The sequence below is a fragment of the Giraffa tippelskirchi genome, chromosome X (assembly GCF_054371585.1).
Source record: "Giraffa tippelskirchi isolate mGirTip1 chromosome X, T2T-mGirTip1v1.2.pri, whole genome shotgun sequence".
NCBI classification, from domain to species: domain Eukaryota; kingdom Metazoa; phylum Chordata; class Mammalia; order Artiodactyla; family Giraffidae; genus Giraffa; species Giraffa tippelskirchi.
The window spans coordinates 146,512,932-146,531,246 of NC_137289.1; the positions used below are offsets into that span (position 1 = coordinate 146,512,932).

Genomic DNA, 18,315 nt, shown 5'->3' on the forward strand with positions numbered 1-18,315 from the left:
CAGAGAAGGCAGCAGAATGACCACCATATTGAATCTTCATGGCTCTGACCCCTACGCTGTCATCTTATGAGATTCTTCCTGTATTCTCCACTGACAAAAGTCCTAGTTATGTTCTCTAAAATATTTCTCTTCGGAAATCACTTTTTCTTTTAATAATTGAGATTTTCCTTTCTTACTGAATGAAAGATTCTTGAGATTCTATAGTGTTTTACAGTTTTCAAAAGTTTCACACACACAATTTCATAGAGCCCCTTAGTAACCCTTTTGCCTCTCACCCCTATGTTGCCCCTCCCCTTTCCCCTCTCCCCCCTGGTAACCACTAGTTTGTAGGACATCATTATTTTTAAGTTAGAGACTTTCAAAGTTTCCTAGTCATTCAGCTTCCTTCACTCAGTATTGATTCTCAAAATTGACAAATGTGTTATTGGTCCATTGCTCATCTTTCTTACTACAGGCAGAAATAGGGCCCGGGGATGAGGAATGAACAGGAAAGGCCACTCACATCTCTAATACCTGCAAATAAGTAGTTGCCATTGGATCTGCTAACATTACAGCTAAATAAATATAATTATACTGAGATATACTTATATCCATTAACATTTGAAGGCTCTTCTAGGCTGTAAATGGTATTTAAAAATTATTCTCTGTATATTATTGACTACTAGATTACAATAATAAACACTGAACTGACTGTGGAATTTATAAATATATGGTGCAGATTCTGTGGTGTTAATATAGAAATATCAAATAAAACCTGACAAGGTAAATACAGTATCACATATCAAAATGGCTTAAATTGTCGTCCATGGAACACTAGACTTGAATTTGTATGCAGATTGGGTTTTATTATGTTTTTGAAGTTCCCTGGGCGACCTGTCTTGCCAGGGCATTTGGAAATGTTAACTATCATAACCAATGAAAAAAGGCATTAAAAACTCAAACCAGCATAAATCACCCGGATTTGCGGTCTGTCATGAGCTCAACCTGAAGATAGCCTCAAATTCCTGCAGTGTAATTAAAACATCTTGAGAGTTTAGTTACATGTTAAGAATTTACGCTTTTGTGCAGGTGGCATGTGTTAATACGAGTGTGTTTTTATATTAAGGGTTGTGATTAAAGTTTGTTAGAGAAAATATATGGATGGTGGCACTCGACGTGTTCATATCCTGATGGTGCTGGAGGGCTGGTGTTGGGTGTCAAGGCTATGAACAGAGTTCCTGAGTGTCGCTCTGAAAATTATAGAATGGAACAAGCCAGATCTGTGTTTGCCTTGAAAGGTATCCAGACTTAATACTACTTTAAAGACATTCTGAAGCATTGACTTCAGAATAAGAGCAAACATTCTTTAAGGCCTGGACAAACCCAAAAGGAGTTACTGAAATCTCCTGTTTCAGGCATACATTTTTCATAGTAGTGCTCAATGACAAGTCCCTCATTCCTTGCAATCTGACTCTTAGGAACAGGTCTCTAAAGGCTAAAATGAGGGGTATTTTTGTCTGCTTACCTTGCTGTATGATTGCGTCTCAGTATATGTAGAAGCACAAAGCTCATCTGTTAAATTGGATTTACTATTCTCAGCCGGTGTCCATATCCATGCCTAAAGGCTCGTATTGAGATGGGTTGCAAAATCAGCTATCCTGCCACGAATTGTTCAGTGAGCAACTCAAATAAACCTTACTGAAAACTATGTAACATGAAGGAGGTTGAGTCTGGCTTCATGCAAATGCATTAGAAATGTATGCGTTAAAACAAAAATTGCTGGAAAAGTTAGTCCTCCTTTCCATAGAAAGTATGCAGGGGAGCGTCCTTCTTAAAGCAACACATGTTTGACCATGGTGTCTTTCACAAATTTGACTTGTATCCAGTCTTTTGCTCCATATGAAGAAAATGAAATCTGACTCGTTGCATGTCTGCTTTTAGATGGACCATCTTGAATGATTTATATTCCTCTTTGGTGGGGTGATGACATGGTGGGAGGCTGCGTGTTGAATTACAACAAAGAGTCGCACACTTACAAAAGCCTCATCTTTCTCAGCAAAGACTCTTCCTTTCCCTTCATAGAGGAAGAGGAGGACTATGAAAAAACACCTGGGAAAGAGGTGATGAGTTAAGGCTAGGCACAACCTGACTTTGGTTTTAGACAAAATGTGAAATGATGTATTAGTGATAATTCCTAGACTGTCTACTCATGTAAAACTGTGTTTATTCAACAATGTAGTATTTGCTTTCCCAGAAATCTTGTGATCTAATGGAGTTGTAGAGCATCCCTTCAGAATGCTTCTAAAATTTTATTGGCACACAGTCCCACCTGTTTAAATGTGGCCACTTTCTTACTAAAACAGCAGCAGAATTGAGTAGCTGCAACAGAGACCATATGGCCAACAAAGCCTAAACTATTTACTCCCTGGCCCTTTGCAGGAAAACTTGGCTGACCCTTGTTCTAGACTCTGATGCTATGCTGTCCAGTAATGGAGCCACAAACTGATGTAGCAGCTGAGTGTTTGCAGTGTGGCTTTGTGAATTGAGATATGTTATACGTGCAAAACATGCCAAAGACTTAGTAAAAATAAAGAAAAAGAATATAAAAGATCTCATCAGTTTTAAAATATTGATTATGTGTTGAAATGATAATATTTTGAATATTGAGTTCAGCCAAATATATTAAAATCAATTTTACACTTTTTTAAAAAATAACAACTATTAGAAAATTTTCAATGTGACTCCCATTTGTGGCTCAAATCATATTTCTAATGACAGTGCTCGTTTAGAGCTTGGGATTTGGAGGCTATTGTGGTCTCTTGAAAAGGTTGGAAAGAGGGAAGATGGGAGGAACAGAAACTTTTGTAGTTGTAAATATCTTTCCAAAACAATAGCCTTCTGTTTGTTTGGTTTGTTTTTTGGTTATGCTGGGTCTTAGTTGATGCACGTGGCATCTTTTAGTTGTGGCATGCAAAGTCTTAGCTGCAGCATGTGGGATCTAGTTCCCTGACCAGGGATCAAACCTCATTGCATTGGGAGCTCAGAGTTTTAGCCACTGGACAATCAGGGAGGTCCCCAATCTTCTGTTTATTTGGCTATTCCTCATAAGAAGGAGTACTGAAAACTAAAAGATTAGGATGTCTATGGAAAAAGTTTTAGTTGAGTTCTTCCAGGAGACCCTGAATCAGAATTCAAATTGAGAGGTGATCCAGGAAGCATCTGGAAGGGAGCGGGATGGCAGGACAGAAAGAGGGCATGGTCACAAGCAGGCAGTTGTTGTTGGCACTGGGCTCCTCCCAGTGGGGCACTCTGTGAGATTTTCTGAAACCCAGCTCAGAGTGGTCCCACCTGGAGGTGAGGAAGTTGAGCTGTTTACCAACTACCAGTACTTGCTGGTTGAGGACTGCTCCTTGGGGCATCAACCTGCCTTCTCCCCAGCACCCCAGCCTGCCCTGCCTGCCTGGGGCCAGAGAAAGCCCTGGAGCCAAAAGGAACAGGTACTTGGAGCAAAAAGCCATCAGAAGGCTTGAAAAGGGTGAGTGCTTGAGATATCAGGTTGGGCTCCTATAGTATCTGGTACTGACCCCAAACAATGTTTCATCCTGTAATTCATGATTTCAACAAACCTTTTTATTATGGTTCCTGGTGTGTGTGCTCAACGTCTCCTCTGAACGTAACAATAGCATGTTGTTGTTGTTCAGTCACTAAGTCATGTCCAACTCTTTGTGACCCCGTGGACTGTAGCCCACCAGGCTCCTCTGTCTGTGGGATTTCACAGGCAAGAATACTGGAGTGGGTTGTCATTTCCTCCTCCAGGGGATCTTTCTGACCCAAGGATCAAATCTGTGTCTCCTGCATTGGCAGGCGGATTCTTACCACTGAGCCACCTGGGAAGCCCCGATAGAACAAATGGGTATATTTATTGTTTCTAAACATTATGGATGAGAAAACTAAGCCCTAGCATCATGTGTCCAGGAGAATTGAGCTGGGGTCGTAGCCCCAGGTTCCTTGCTCTACCTGTGTGGTCACTCATTCCTGACTTGTACTTCTACATGGTTCAGCTCCATAAGGAAATGGAAATATATTGGTGTTTTTGAGGTGAGAACAGGAAACTAAAACTTTTGAGAGGGTTATTCTGTAGAATTCCTTAGATATCCATAGGGAAGTAGATACTTATATCCACTTCAGTCACAAGGCTCTGATGCCAAAAAGCATTCTCTCTCTTTTGCACAAAGCACAGTCAAAATCCAGAGGTTATAGGCCCTGCTGACTGCCGCGCAGGATGTTAGTGATACAGTTAAATTCAAGAAAACTCCATATCAGTCCCTGTAATGGAAGTTATGGATACATGGTTCACTGAGGACTGGATTCGGTTCCCTTCTCATTCCCCGAACTCTCTTGAAAAGTGTTGTCAGTCCCTGTGGTACCTCTTGGAATCAAGTCTCTCTCTCAGCTTCATTTCCCTTTATTATATTTCTAAGTGACTTGGTAATTCTTTGCGGGCTTCAATAACACTTGTACTATTTAAATTTGAATAACCCCAAAGGATCTAGCTAGGTCAATGGGTTTAAACCACAGGCTTTAGTCTGCGTATTAGTTGATTAAAAACAGATTTTATACATGATGGATCCTTAATAGAGGGAGGGGAAAGCAAGCAGATGTTTGTAAAGTCTAAATGTGTTAGATTGCATTTACTTGGAGCTCTTGCTGACTAGCTTTCAAAGTCTTACCTATGACAATTGAACTTTAAACAGTTTCATGATGCATTTCCTGAGAAATCTCCTGCTCTGAAGGGTCAGCCAAAAAGAAAAGCGAAAGGATTCCCTAAGATGAACGTACAAAAATAAGTTGACAGATGTACCATAAAGTCGTCATATCCACGTGAAAGACACTGAATAATGGAAGGCCTCGAAATGATTCTGTAGTCTCAGGCCATAAAGTAGTTGCAGTTTGTTTTAATTCAAACAGTAGAAAAACAGTTGGCTTTTGTGGTGGTGGCGGTAAAGAGCTTTGAAAGCAAGTTTTTCTTTGATACAAACATGAGATCATTAAGTTGCATGTAAATCACTCTGTCTGGTGCATTCTCTGACTTCTTGTGGTATCCCATCCTTCAGGGGAGAAACAGTTCTTCTTCTCCCTTAAAATATGTATACTTGAGACGCTTTGAGTGTCTCAAAGCCGACATGGAAGATTTCCCGTTGGTCTTCCCGTCCAGATGAAATAATGCCCAAAACCTCCCCCTGAACTCTGAACACATGAGAATTACAGATAAAATATTTTTAATGCATTTTAAAGAATAATAACCAAGCTTAAACATAAGTGGGAAGTCTCCAAGGACCAGAAATGAAAGGACATGCAGAAATGAGAGGGGGGTGGTGAGGGGCCAGTGGGAACCTGAGGGTAAACCTGGTGGAGTGTGTCCCACACGTGGCAGAAGGCTTAGATGCCCCATGCACCTGGAGGGCAGGACTCCCCATGTACACACCAGGCTCAAATGGCACCTCCCACCTTCTCTAGAATTGGAGCCAGACAAGATTCTCATGGAAGGAAGCAGAGACACTGAGTCAAACCAGGACTTGTGCCTCTGTGGCACATGGGTGTCTTGTGGAAACGCCTTCTCTGGGAAAGCAGCCTCAAGCCCTAATGACTGAGTAGGCACCTCAGCTGCCTGTGTGGTGCCAATCCCCAAATCACAGCACAGAGGATGAAGTTCACATTAGATGAGCTGTCAGACAAAAATTACAAGACATAAGATGAAACCCATTTCTCTTGAAATGTTATATAAATACAGGAAAATATGAAATTGCCTTTTCTCAGAGGAGCTTAAGTATAAGTATATTCAGTTCTCTGGAAGTTGTAAAGGAGATGGTTGCATACAGGAGCAGAAAGTAATTCAACAAGAAAAGGGAGATGTTATAAAGAACCTACTGGAAATGAAAATGTGGCCAGTGAAATAAAAAAAAAAGTTAGACAATAGGATAAACACTGGATGAATAGGCATAACTTGTTTGAGAATGACCAGAGAGATTTCTGCTTTGAGATTATGCATTTTAAGCATTCAATAAAAGTGATTCTTTTCCTGACTGTACCTTTCTAAATCTCAAATGTAGGAAAGTAGAAAGAGTAAACATCCTCAGAAATAAATTTCCCAGTATAATGAACTGTTATCACCTTTATGAAATTGTTGATTTTCAAAATCTCCCTCATACTCTTTCCAGATCCTTTTACTCGGACGGCATTACAAAACTTAGATCTACCATCAGAATGCCTTTCTGTACCTTCACCATGTCTATGGAATTGGTTATATGTTAAAAACACACTTGCCCTAATCCTTTGCCCTCTCACGCCTCTCTGAGTTTGTTGTATGCAATTGTGTTGTTCCCCACCCCTGGGAACTTCTGTGTGCTCACTTCCACCTGCATTCTCTCTTCCCAAGAAACACCCACTCATGTTCACCATCCTTCCAGCCTCTGAGAAAAAAGTGCCGTCTTGGAAACCTTCTGAGGCAGCCCGACTCTCCCCTTTCTCTTGTTTACAGCATCTCTATCCCAGTGCTGTACTCGTTTCTTTGCACACAGGGAGTAGATCTTTTAAGTTTTCCCTCTCATGATCTGGCATGTGGTAGAAGCGTCATTAATACGCATGCTGATGGGTAAAATGGTACAAAAAAAGAGCATAAAGAATCAGAAGCCATGGAGAACTCTTAAGGAATCTTAACCAGAACAGAGGGTTACTGTGGTTGAAAATAAGGTTAATAGTCACTGTGGGGAATTTTAAATTTGATGTTCTACAGACTTGTGGTTGCCAAGGTTGGGGTGTGGGGGGGTGGATTGGGAGTTTGGAATTCAGTTCAGTTCAGTCACTCAGTCATGTCCAACTCTTTGCGACCCCATGGACTGTAGTATGCCAGGCTTCCCTGTCCATCACCAACTCCTGGAGTTTACCCAAACTCATGTCCATTGAGTTGGTGATGCCATCCATCCATCTCATCCTCTGTCGTCCCCTTCTCCTCCTGCCTTCAATCTTTCCCAGCATCAGGGTCTTTTCCAATGAGTCAATTCTTCACCTCAGGTGGCCAAAGTATTGGAGCTTCTTTTCAGTATCAGTCCTTCCAATGAATATTCAGGACTGATTTCCTTTAGGATTGACTGGTTTGATCTCCTTGCAGTCCAAGGGACTCTCAAGAGTCTTCTCCAACACCACCGTTCAAAAGCATCAATTCTTTGGCACTCAGCTTTCTTTATAGTCCAACTCTCACATCCATACATGACTACTGGAAAACCCATAGCTTTGACTAGATGGACCTTTGTTGGCAAAGTAATGTCTCTGCTTTTTAACATCCTGTCTAGGTTTATCATAGCTTTTCTTTAAAGGAGCAAGTGTCTTTTAATTTCAGGACTGCAGTCACCATCTGCAGATACTTTGGAGCCCAAGAAAATAAAGTCTGTCACTGTTTCTACTGTTTCCCCATCTATTTGCCATGAAGTTTGGGATTAGCGAATGCAAACTATTACATATAGGATGGATAAACAACATGGTCCTATTGTATAGCACAGGGAACTATATGTGATGTCCTGTGATAAACCATAAAGGAAAAGAATCTGAAAAAGAATATGTGTGTGTGTGTGTGTGTGTATATATATAACTGAATCTGCTATACAGCAGAAGTTAACACATTGTTAATCAGTTATACTTCAACAAAATAAATTGTAAAAAATATGGATGTTCTAAAGGAATAGAGCATAATTCTAGATTCTTAAGGAGGATATGTGCTAGGTCACTTCAGTTGTGTCTGACTCTTTGCAACCCTATGGACTGTAGCCCTCCAGACTCCTCTGTCCATGGAATTCTCCAGGCTCAAATACTGGAGTAGCCTCCCATGCCCTCCTCCAGGGGATCTTTTCGACCCAGAGATTGAACCCACGTCTCTTAAGTCTCCTGCATTGTCAGGCAGGATCTTTACCACTAGTGCCACCTGGGAAGTCCATAAGGAGGATAGTGATATGAAAAATGTAACATTCAAGGAAGCTTGATTTGGCATTGATAGGCTGATAGGCATAGAATAGAAGCATGTACAGTGAAACGTACTATGAGTGAATAAACATGTATCATGAGCACTTCTTCTAAATACCTATAAATGACCATAATGTCAGCAATAGCTGGACAGTTCAGACCTTTCTCCAGGGGATTGACATCAGCCTGCCCATACGATGGTAAATTCTAAAAATCCAACAGTGGTTGATTTGATATGGGAGTGTATTCCTTCTGTTACTGCCATTTCTGATTCAGATAAGGAATTAGAAATCCAATTACCTCCTCTCTCCCTGGTGCACAACCAGGAAATAACCTGTGAGACTAATTAGTCAGTGAAATATGCCCGAGTTCGTGCATGAAGCAGGCACAAAAAGAGTAAGAGGTGAACATTTCTAAAACAATCTTTTACATGTGATTTTTCAAAATCTAGCATAAATCTACAAGAACTTGAAACTGCATAGATTTGATTGAGATTTCTTTTAAAATGTATCCATTTTCCCAAGTATAAGTAATTTTATGTATACTAAAGTATTCAAAGTATGCAGAATAATATTTTTCCCTCTTTTTTCTGAACAGCAAAACTTGGAGAGTAACCTCACCAACCTTATTAAGAGGAACACGGAACTGGAGACGCTTTTGGCTAAACTCATCCAAACATGTCAACATGTTGAGGTGAGTTTCTCTATGTGCTATTTTTCATATGAAAATTGCTTGATCATGGTTTTTATACCCTCACCCTTTATATTTTTCTGATGAGAATCTTCTTAAGATTAGTTTTTTCAGAAGCCAGATACCTAAGATGGATGAAATTAGAAGGAACTAGAACCTTCGAGAATCTCTCCCCATCCACTGCTTTGCTCTGCCCCCACTCCTATCACAGCTCTCCCTAATCCGGCTTACTTTAGCATTCCTAAACTTGTAGATTTGAATTACCCCTCCAAAGAACACCCCCCCAAAGCACTATTGAAAAGGTGTTGTATTAGTTTCTGATGTCAGCTGTAACAAATTACTGCACATTGGTTGGCATAAAACAGACATTGATTTTCTTGCTATTCTTAGAGGTCAGAAGTCCAACATCAAGCTGTTGGCAAGACCTTGCTCGTTCTGAAGGCTCTTGAGGAGCCTCTTTTATGCCTCTTCCCACCTCCTAGTGTTTGCAGCCCAGTCCTTGGTGTCCATTGGCTGCTAGATCCATCACTCTAATCTTGGCATCTGTTGTCACTTGGCCTTCTCCCTGTGTGTCTCTGTGTCTGTATCCAATTCTCCTTCTTAAAAGGATGCCTGTCATTGGATTAGGCTCCACCCTACTCGAATATGTGTGTGTGCTCAGTCGCATCAGATTCTTTGCAACCCCATGGACTGTAGCCCACCAGGCTCCTCTGTTCATAGGATTTCCCAGGCAAGAATACTGGAGTCGGTTGCTATTTCCTCCTCCAGGGGATCTTCCCTATCCAGGGATTGAACCAGTGTCTCTTAAGACTCTTGCACTGGCAGGTAGATTCTTTGGCACTGTGCCACCTGGGAAGCCCACTTCAGTATGAACTCACTTTAACTTGATTCCATCTGCAAAGACCCCATTTCCAAATAAGGTCATATTTACAGGTACCTGGGATTAGGTCTTGGACATACTTTTTTTGGGGGGGTGGGTGGAATACAATACAATTCAACTCACTGCAGGTGTAATAAATACATCTTAGTTGACAAATATGTTTCCATGAAGTTCACCATAACTGCAGCATGTTGGGATTTAGTCAAGAGCATGCAGGCAGCACTAAAAGCAAGGGCAAGTTGCAGAATACAGGTCTTTGACTGCTTCTGGCTGGGATCTTTCCAGGGAGCATGCAGAGCCTTGTTGATTAAACAGCATTGTAAATAATAGTGAACAAGCATGATGTTCTCATTATTATAGGGTGAACTGAATATGTATTATAGAATTAGATGGATGAACAAAAAATGATCCATGTGCTGTATTTTCTTTTTATGATGTGATAGCATTTGATGTTTAGGAAGGACCAGAAGAAAGAATTATTTCTCTTCAGTGTCAAAAAAAAGGAAAAAATTGCCTTTTATGGTGAAATCTTGCAAATGCTTTATAGATTGAGTGATTATTTCATTCCATTTCAGCTAGATACTTCTTAAAGCATTAGTGTCTGGTTTCTATTATGGCCTTTAGTGATTTCAGAATGACTGTCTTGCTCCTAATGCAACATTAGTGTGACTTGAACTTACAAAACACTGTTCATCCTAACATGTAAAATTACATTCTGTAATGTTCGGTAATTTCAACCGATAGATATGTCATTCAAGAAATTTACAAGCAGAGTCTATTTTTAATTCAAAAGATTATGTATTTAGTTGACATACAGGCTTTTAAAATGAAACTATTACTGAATTGATTGTAGCAGACTTTCAAATAGACAGATAGATGCCATGAGAAATTATTCTAGACAAAGAGTAAAGAATATATTGCATTTGCTGTTGTTATTTCTGTATCAGTCGTTTGGAATGGAATGAAATGTGTGTGGGTGAATAAATTTGGTATTTAGGAAATTTCTAGATAAAAATCAGAGAAAATAAATTATAACTAGATAAATAATCATACCAGCAGTACCTATTTTTATGTGTTTCTTTATTCATAGGTATTCACATTTTTGAAGGCAAATGTTTTAAAAATGGAGCATCAAAATCTCACATCAGTTCAGTTCAGTTGCTCAGTCATGTTTGACTCTCTGCGACCCCATGAACCACAGCATGCCAGCAGGCCTCCCTGTCCATCACCAACTCCCGGAGTCTACCCAAACCCATGTCCATTGAGTCGGTGATGCCATCCAACCATCTCATCCTCTGTCGTCCCCTTCTCCTCCTGCCCTCAATCTTTCCCAGCATCAGGGTCTTTTCAAATCAGTCAGCTCTTCGAATCAGGTGGCCAAAGTACTGGAGTTTCAGCTTCAACATCAGTCCTTCCAATGAACACCCAGGACTGATCTCGTTTAGGATGGACTGGTTGGGTCTCCTTGCAGTCCAAGGGACTCTCAAGAGTCTTCTCCAACACCATAGCTCAAAAGCATCAATTCTTCAGGGTTCAGCTTTCTTTATAGTCCAACTCTCACATCCATACATAACTACTGGAAAAACCATAGCCTTGACTAGATGGGCCTTTGTTGACAAAGTAATGTCTCTGCTTTTTAATATGCTGTCTAGGTTGGTCATAACTTTCCTTCCAAGGAGTAGGCGTCTTTTAATTTCATGGCTGCAGTCACCATCTGCAGTGATTTTGGAGCCCCCCAAAATAAAGTCAGCCACTGTTCCCACTGTTTCCCCATCTATTTGCCATGAAATGATGGGACCAGATGCCATGATCTTAGTTTTCTGAATGTTGAGTTTTAAGCCAACTTTTTCACTCTCCTCTTTCACTTTCATCAAGAGGCTCTTTAGTTCTTCTTCACTTTCTGCCATAAGGGTGGTGTCATCTGCATATCTGAGGTTATTGATATTTCTCCCGGCAGTCTTGATTCCAGCTTGTGCTTCATACAGCCCAGCGTTTCTCAGATGTACTCTGCATATAAGTTAAATAAGCAGGGTGACAATATATAGCCTTGACGTACTCCTTTTCCTATTTCGAACCAGTCTGTTGTTCCATGTCCAGTTCTATCTGTTGCTTCCTGACCTGCATACAGGTTTCTCAAGAGGCAGGTCAGGTGGTCTGGTATTCCCATCTCTTTCAGAATTTTCCACAGTTTATTGTGATCCACACAGTCAAAGGCTTTGACATAGTCAATAAAGCAGAAATAGATGTTTTTCTGGAACTCTCTTGCTTTTTTGATGATCCAGCAGATGTTGGCAATTTGATCTCTGGTTCCTCTGCCTTTTCTAAAACCAGCTTGAACATCTGGAAGTTCACGGTTCACGTATTGCTGAAGCCTGGCTTGGAGAATTTTGAGCATTACTTTACTAGCGTGTGAGATGAGTGCAGTTGTGCGGTAGTTTGAGCATTCTTTAGTCAAATGAATCTGCCTTGAAATTTATTCAATCTTTGATAAAGGAACAAGCAAAATGATAAAGCTGGCTTTATCAGAAACTGATTCATACAAATTTGGAGGTTGGGGGTAGTCGGGGAAAAGAACGATACAATAAGACAGCTAAATTCAATGCAGAACTGGTTAGTGACCTAAAGTGAAAGTGAAGTCGCTCAGTCATGTCCCGACTCTTTGCGATCCCATGGACTGTAGCCCGCCAATGTCCTTGGTCCATGGGGATTCTCCAGGCAAGAATACTGGAGTGGGTTGTCATTTCCTCCTCCAGGGGATCTTCTTGTGACCTAAGGGGCAATAAAATCATTATATTTGAGCTAAATACCTTGCATTCCATCAGTTTTGTCTAAGTTAACATTTAACTTAGCAGAGAGGAAGCCCTCCTCAATAATCAATAGAAAATCAAGCTCTTTTACATCCCAGTCCAGAGAGTCAGATAACCCTTCTTTCAGCTGGCTCAATGGAGTGGAGTCTAGTATGATATCCAAAGGAGTCAGTCTTCTTTTTGCCTTATTTCTAAGATGTAGATAATTCAGCTTAACCTGACTTTCTGCTCTTTGGGTTCTGGACACTGTTTGTTGATCTGTTAGTGGTATTCGCTAAACATATATTTCTGGGTGTGTCTGTTAAGTTTTGCCTGCACTCAGTTATTTGGGCTTGTTAAATGGTCACACTGCTTCATTCCATGAGTGCTTGTGGGTCCTCCTCTGTGTGTGTGTGTGTTTCCCTGTGCTGGGTGGGAACGACCCTGCCTACACAGGGCTCACTATCCCAACTAAGATGAAAGAGCAATAATACACAATGGAAAAATGAGTTGCCATAAGAGAATTATGTGTGTGTGTGCTTAGTCGCTCAGCTGAGTCCTACTGTTTGCAACCCCATGGACTGTAGCCCATCAGGCTCCTCTGTCCATGGGATTCTCCAGGCAAGAATACTGGAGCAGGTTGTCATTCTCTTCTCCAGGGGATCTTCCTGACCCAGGAATGGAACCAGGATCTCCTGCATTGCAGGTGGATTCTTTACTGCCTGAGCCACCAGGAAAGCCCTAAGAGAGTTAGGGATGATATACTTTGGAATTGCAGAGAAGAAATTTCTTCTATCTGGGAACTGGATCAGTTAGTACAGTTTCTGAGCCTGCTTTCAAGGGTATGTAGACCTATGGAGAGATGGGAGAGGCTCTGCTTTCAGGGCAAACTAAGGCATGGGAATGGAAAAATGAACAGTGTATGTACACACAGTCAGTAGTTCACTCTATAGGAATGGAAAGTGTGTGAGGCTGGATAAGTAAGAACTGACTTTGGAGAGATGAGGGGTCAGTGAGCTTTAATATTGCGTCTGAGTTTGAACTTGATTTGGTTTGAAGGTTTAGTGAGGGTTCGAGTAACACTGTGTCAATTTCACAGTTAACATCAGCATCCCTAGCTCTTTTCAGGAAATGATGTTTTGGGTTATTGGGGAACTAGGATGGATATCTTGGTACAAAATGACCACACATCCAAGGGGAAATGTCCCAGTACTAGTAAACTCCAAAAAAAGGTGGTGGGATTGGTTAGGCACCAGCCAGCATGACAGTCTTTTTTAAATCAATTTAGTGGAAAAGAATTTCCTAGTTCACAACCTAGGTTCCTAGACTGTATTTCTTCCTTTTCCTCTTTCTGAAGGTGTCCTTGTGTTTGGGTCTGAGCATTCCTCGGGAAAATAATCCCCCTGCCAGCTGGAGCTAAAAACACTCAAAGCACAGAGGCAAATCCCAATTGTTGTAAATTAAATCAATGAATTCACACCAAATCCTGAGGAAATGCCACATCCTTATAAGTCCACACCTCCTTCCTGGGATTCACTTCTGCTGTTCTTTAGCATGAAAAGAGTTTGAAGGTCTCCCACCCCCATCCTCATTGTTTTCACAACTTTTTTTTTTAAATGAGGGCAAGCAAATGAAATGGCTTTTTGACAGTAAACACCAAATCTTTTGAAAACTAGAGGTATGAGGCCAAGGCAGCTTAGGGACTCAAGAGAAGAAGGCATTGAAAAGGCAACATCAGGTAGACTCCCAAGAAATGTTTGTGTAATTGGGTGGAATTCCATAAATTAGTGGGTTTTAGCCACTCAGTTTTGTTTTCTGCAGGAGAAGGATGCAGTCAAAAATTGCCTTGGGATGAGTTTGGAATTACTTCTGGGATGTAGGACAAGTTCATAAAAAGTGGTCAAAATTTGGGTCAGCTACAGAAATTCACAGTTCTAGGTCAAATAGGGACTATTGTTCTTCATCAACTCATTCTCCTCGCCATTTTCTTTTAAAAATCAGAGGGCTTAGTTTGTTAGCTAGGCAAATGCTTAGAATCACTGATGGATATCATAGTTTCCACACATTCTGAGAATCAAGTTCTTTCACAGGAAATACAATACCTGGACATGCAGTAGATATGCACTTTGGGGAATTGTAGGTAACCAATGACTAAATCCACAGTAAGGTGGTAGAGAAAAGCTACGAAATGTTGACTAGTTGCCATAGTAGTTTGGAGAAGATAAAGGCTCAGCTGACTCCACCGTCCTTGCCCAAGTTCATCCTAGCAGGCCATTCTCTAAGCCAGCATCCCATCAAAGGCCTAGCTTTAGCTCCTTTGGCTTATGTTGTGTTGTTTATAATCACTTTTTGTGTCCTTCTGCCATTGATTTTCACTCTAAGTCTTTAAACTATTTTTTTTTCTTTGCTCTCAGTGGAAAGTTTGCTGTCTTACTGGCTTTCCAGTAAAGTTTTTCCAATGCTAGGTGACATGTGGAATGACAGATTTCTTGTGCATAAGTTAAGTGCCATGTATTATGTGATTTTTGCTTAGATGTTGAGCTCTGGAAATTGAGAGGGAAGAGGATAGCTTAAGGAATGGTAATAAAATGATTTGGGAAAACAGATGGGGTTCTGTAAAAGAACTTTCCAGCTAGTCACCAAGCCCTAAAAGCATTTAAATGTAAATACTGGAAAAAAGGAAAAAATGGCTAGATTAAAAAGAAAGATGAACCTTTATGTTTAAATTAATTTTATTGTGTAGTTTTATGTCAAAGCATTAGCTCTCTATGGAAGCCTTGGCGGTTGCTTCGCCTGGAGCCCCTGAATGAAGACCATCATCTGGACAGCAAACATGGTGTTTGTATCTTGTGGACAGGTGTCTGATTTTGGATGATGTGTATCCTGCTAGGGGCCAACTTGAATGTCCAAAGTTGTAATCCATTGTCACTTGCAGACAAGGGTTTGATTCCCACTCACATGAGCCCTTGTGAGAATGTTCTCAAGGTATATTTAGAATCAGGCTCTGGGACCACATCAGGCAGTCCACAGCCATTCTTGGCTGTTTGTGTAAATAGCTCTGGAATAAGGATAACATGATATTGCAGCTATGGTGGCATTCAGAAACTGGAATGTGACAAGCCACTAAGCTAAAGGTTAATCTCTTAAGTTCAAGTCTTAGTATTCTCAGGACAAAGGAGAAAAGGAACTCTTGGACGGCACAGAACTTCATCTTCTCTGAAGAAGATTCTTTTGTTTTTTAAAGTATTGTTGATTTACAATACTGTGTTAATCACTGCTGTACAGCAAGGTGATTCAGTTACATACACACACATACACACATTCTTTTTTTATATATTCTTTTCCATTATGGTTTATCATAGAATACTGAATATAGTTCTCTGTGCTCTACAGTAGGACCTTGTTTATCCATCCCATATATAAGAGCTCACATCTGCTAACCCCAACCTCCCACTGTACCCTTGCACCCAACCCCCCCACCTTGGCAACCACCAGTCTGTTCTCTATGTGCCTGATTCTGTTTCTGTTTCATAGATGGATTCATTTGTGTCATACTTTAGATAATTGGTATTATACGGTATTTTTCATTCTCTGTCTGGCTTACTTCCCTTAGTATGATAGCTCTAGTTGCATTTATGCTGCTTCAAATGACATTTCATTCTTTTTATGGCTGAGAGATATTCCATTATATCTATGGATCACATCATGTTTATTCACTCATCTGTCGAAGGACATTTAGGTTGTTTCTGTGCCTTGGCTATTGTCAATAGTGCTGCCATGAAAATAGGGAGGGGTGCATGTATCTTTTTGAATTACAGTTTTGTCCAAGTGTATGCCCAGGAGTTGGATTGCTGGATCATATGGTAATTCTACTTTTAGGTTTCTGAGGAACCTCCATACTTACACCAATTTACATTCCTACCAATAGCACAAGAGGGTTCCCTTTTCTCCACATCCTCTCCATAATTGGTTATTGAAGACTTTTTAATGATGACTAATCTGACCTGTGTGAAGTGGTTCCTTGTTATTGTTTTGATTTTCATTTCTCTAATAATTAGCAGTGTTGAGCATCTTCTCAGGTGCCTATTCACCATCTGTATGTCTTCTTTGGAAAAATGTCTATTTAGGTCTTCTGCCCATTTTTGGATAGGGTTGATTGTTTTTTGTTCCAGTTATACGAACTGTTTGTATATTTTGGAAAGTGAGCCATTGAAAGTTATATCATTTGCAAATTTTTCCTTCATTCTGTTGGATATCTTTTCATTTTTTTATAGTTTCCTTTGCTGTGCAAAAGATTGTCAGTTTGATTATATATTTTTTTAATTTATAATGCCTTAGAAAACTGACCTAAGGGAACATTGCTACGATTTATGTCAGAGAATGTTTTGCCTATGTTCTCTTCTAGGAGTTTGATGGTGTCATGTCTTATCTTTAGGTCTTTAAGGCAGTTTGAGTTTATTTTTGTGTATGGTAAGAGGATGTGTTCTAACTTCATTGATTTACATGTCACTGTTCAACTTTCTTGCCTCCTTTGCAGAAGATTGACTGTAGGTATGTGGGTTTATTTCTGGGCCCTCTATTCTGTTCCATTGATCTATATGTCTGTTTTTGTGCCAGTACCATGCCATTTTGATTACTGTAGCTTTGTAGTATTGTCTGAAGTCTGGGAGAGTTTTGATTCCTGCTTTGTTCTTTTTCTTCAGGATTGCTTTAGCAATTCTGGGTCTTCTATGGTTTCATATGAATTTTAGGATTATTTTTTCCAGTCCTGTGAAAAATGTCATAGGTAATTTGATAGAGATCACATTAAATCTGTAGATTGTTTTAGGTTGTATGGCCGTTTTAGTAATATTAATTCTTCGAATCCAAGAATATGGGTTATCTTTCCATCATGAGAAGATTCATTTTTTGACTACTGCATGTGTTTAATGGCTGTGTATCCAGTTTACTACACCAAATTTGCTAAAATTGACAACTCATGAAGCAAATTTAGCTTTTCTTGGTGGAGATTAAATTTAACTGTTTATTAAGATGGTGTACAACACTTACTTGAACGTCTCCTCTTAGATTCAGTGCTCTTGTCTTTAAAGAACTGATTCATAAAGGGCATTGGATCCTGTTTCCTTCTTAGGTACATTCATGCAGAATAATGAGAAGACATCAGTAGAATGGTTTCCAGTATTTAGAAATAAGAGATGAATCTTACTAATGAATGAATGAATATTAGAGTTAATTTGGTATTACTTTCAGAATAACATCCCCAAATTTCAGCTTTGAAACTTTTTAAAAAACAGGATCAAAACCTTTTATCATCTATAATCTTTCCAGTTTGGATGGAATGAACTGTTGTGTCAGATTGAGAACCCTACCAGGTGGCTTGGATTGGAGCATGATCACATACATGCCTCTGAAGACAGTCCCTCTTACATGTTTGAATTTAGTCATGCAAATTTCCAAGGCTACTACTTAAATGTGAAATAATCAGCCTTAATTGGGAAGGCTGAATGGATGAGCAGTAGGAATGAGGAGTGAAGACATAGTTTTACTAATGTATCTTAACATAATTTCTTCCCATAATACAGGAATTCTTTATCACATCTCCCCTACTCTATCCCACACATAACCTTCTTGTCTTGAAATATTTAGATGCTTTATTAGAGCAGCAGGGATGTTTCTGGCATAATATAAAGAATAGTAAGAATAGGTTGTGACAAATTTTTTAAATGGTCATCATAGTTCTAACTCAGCTTTCACTTAAGATGGTGGTAGTTGAATAAATCCAGGTGAGAGAGTCAGAGCTGAGACAAATGATCCTAGATGAGGTGACTGTCAGGTAGAAGTTTGGGTCCCACTGTGCTTCTGTGCCTACCATTCAGAAACGCATGACCTGACCCATCAAGCCATCATTTTGTTATTGAACCAACCTCTTTTGTTTCTCAGTCTTCATATCTAGTTTATAAATTAGTT

The 18,315-nt window shown here is 40.0% G+C and overlaps 1 protein-coding gene and 1 long non-coding RNA gene across 4 annotated transcripts in view; one reads left to right on the forward strand and one right to left on the reverse strand.

Annotated features, from left to right (window-relative positions):
• Positions 1-18,315, forward strand: part of MID1 (midline 1) — a 186,408-nt gene that overhangs the window by 98,969 nt on the left and 69,124 nt on the right. For all 3 annotated transcript variants that reach the window (XM_081566133.1, XM_081566135.1, XM_081566134.1), the window contains exon 3: positions 8,590-8,685. In XM_081566133.1, the coding sequence (XP_081422259.1) occupies positions 8,590-8,685 (96 nt within the window). The remainder of the gene's footprint in view (positions 1-8,589; positions 8,686-18,315) is intronic.
• Positions 11,981-18,315, reverse strand: part of LOC145536627 (uncharacterized) — a 41,051-nt gene continuing 34,716 nt past the window's right edge. The window contains exon 5 of the long non-coding RNA XR_014075940.1: positions 11,981-12,331. This is a non-coding gene — a long non-coding RNA (uncharacterized LOC145536627). The remainder of the gene's footprint in view (positions 12,332-18,315) is intronic.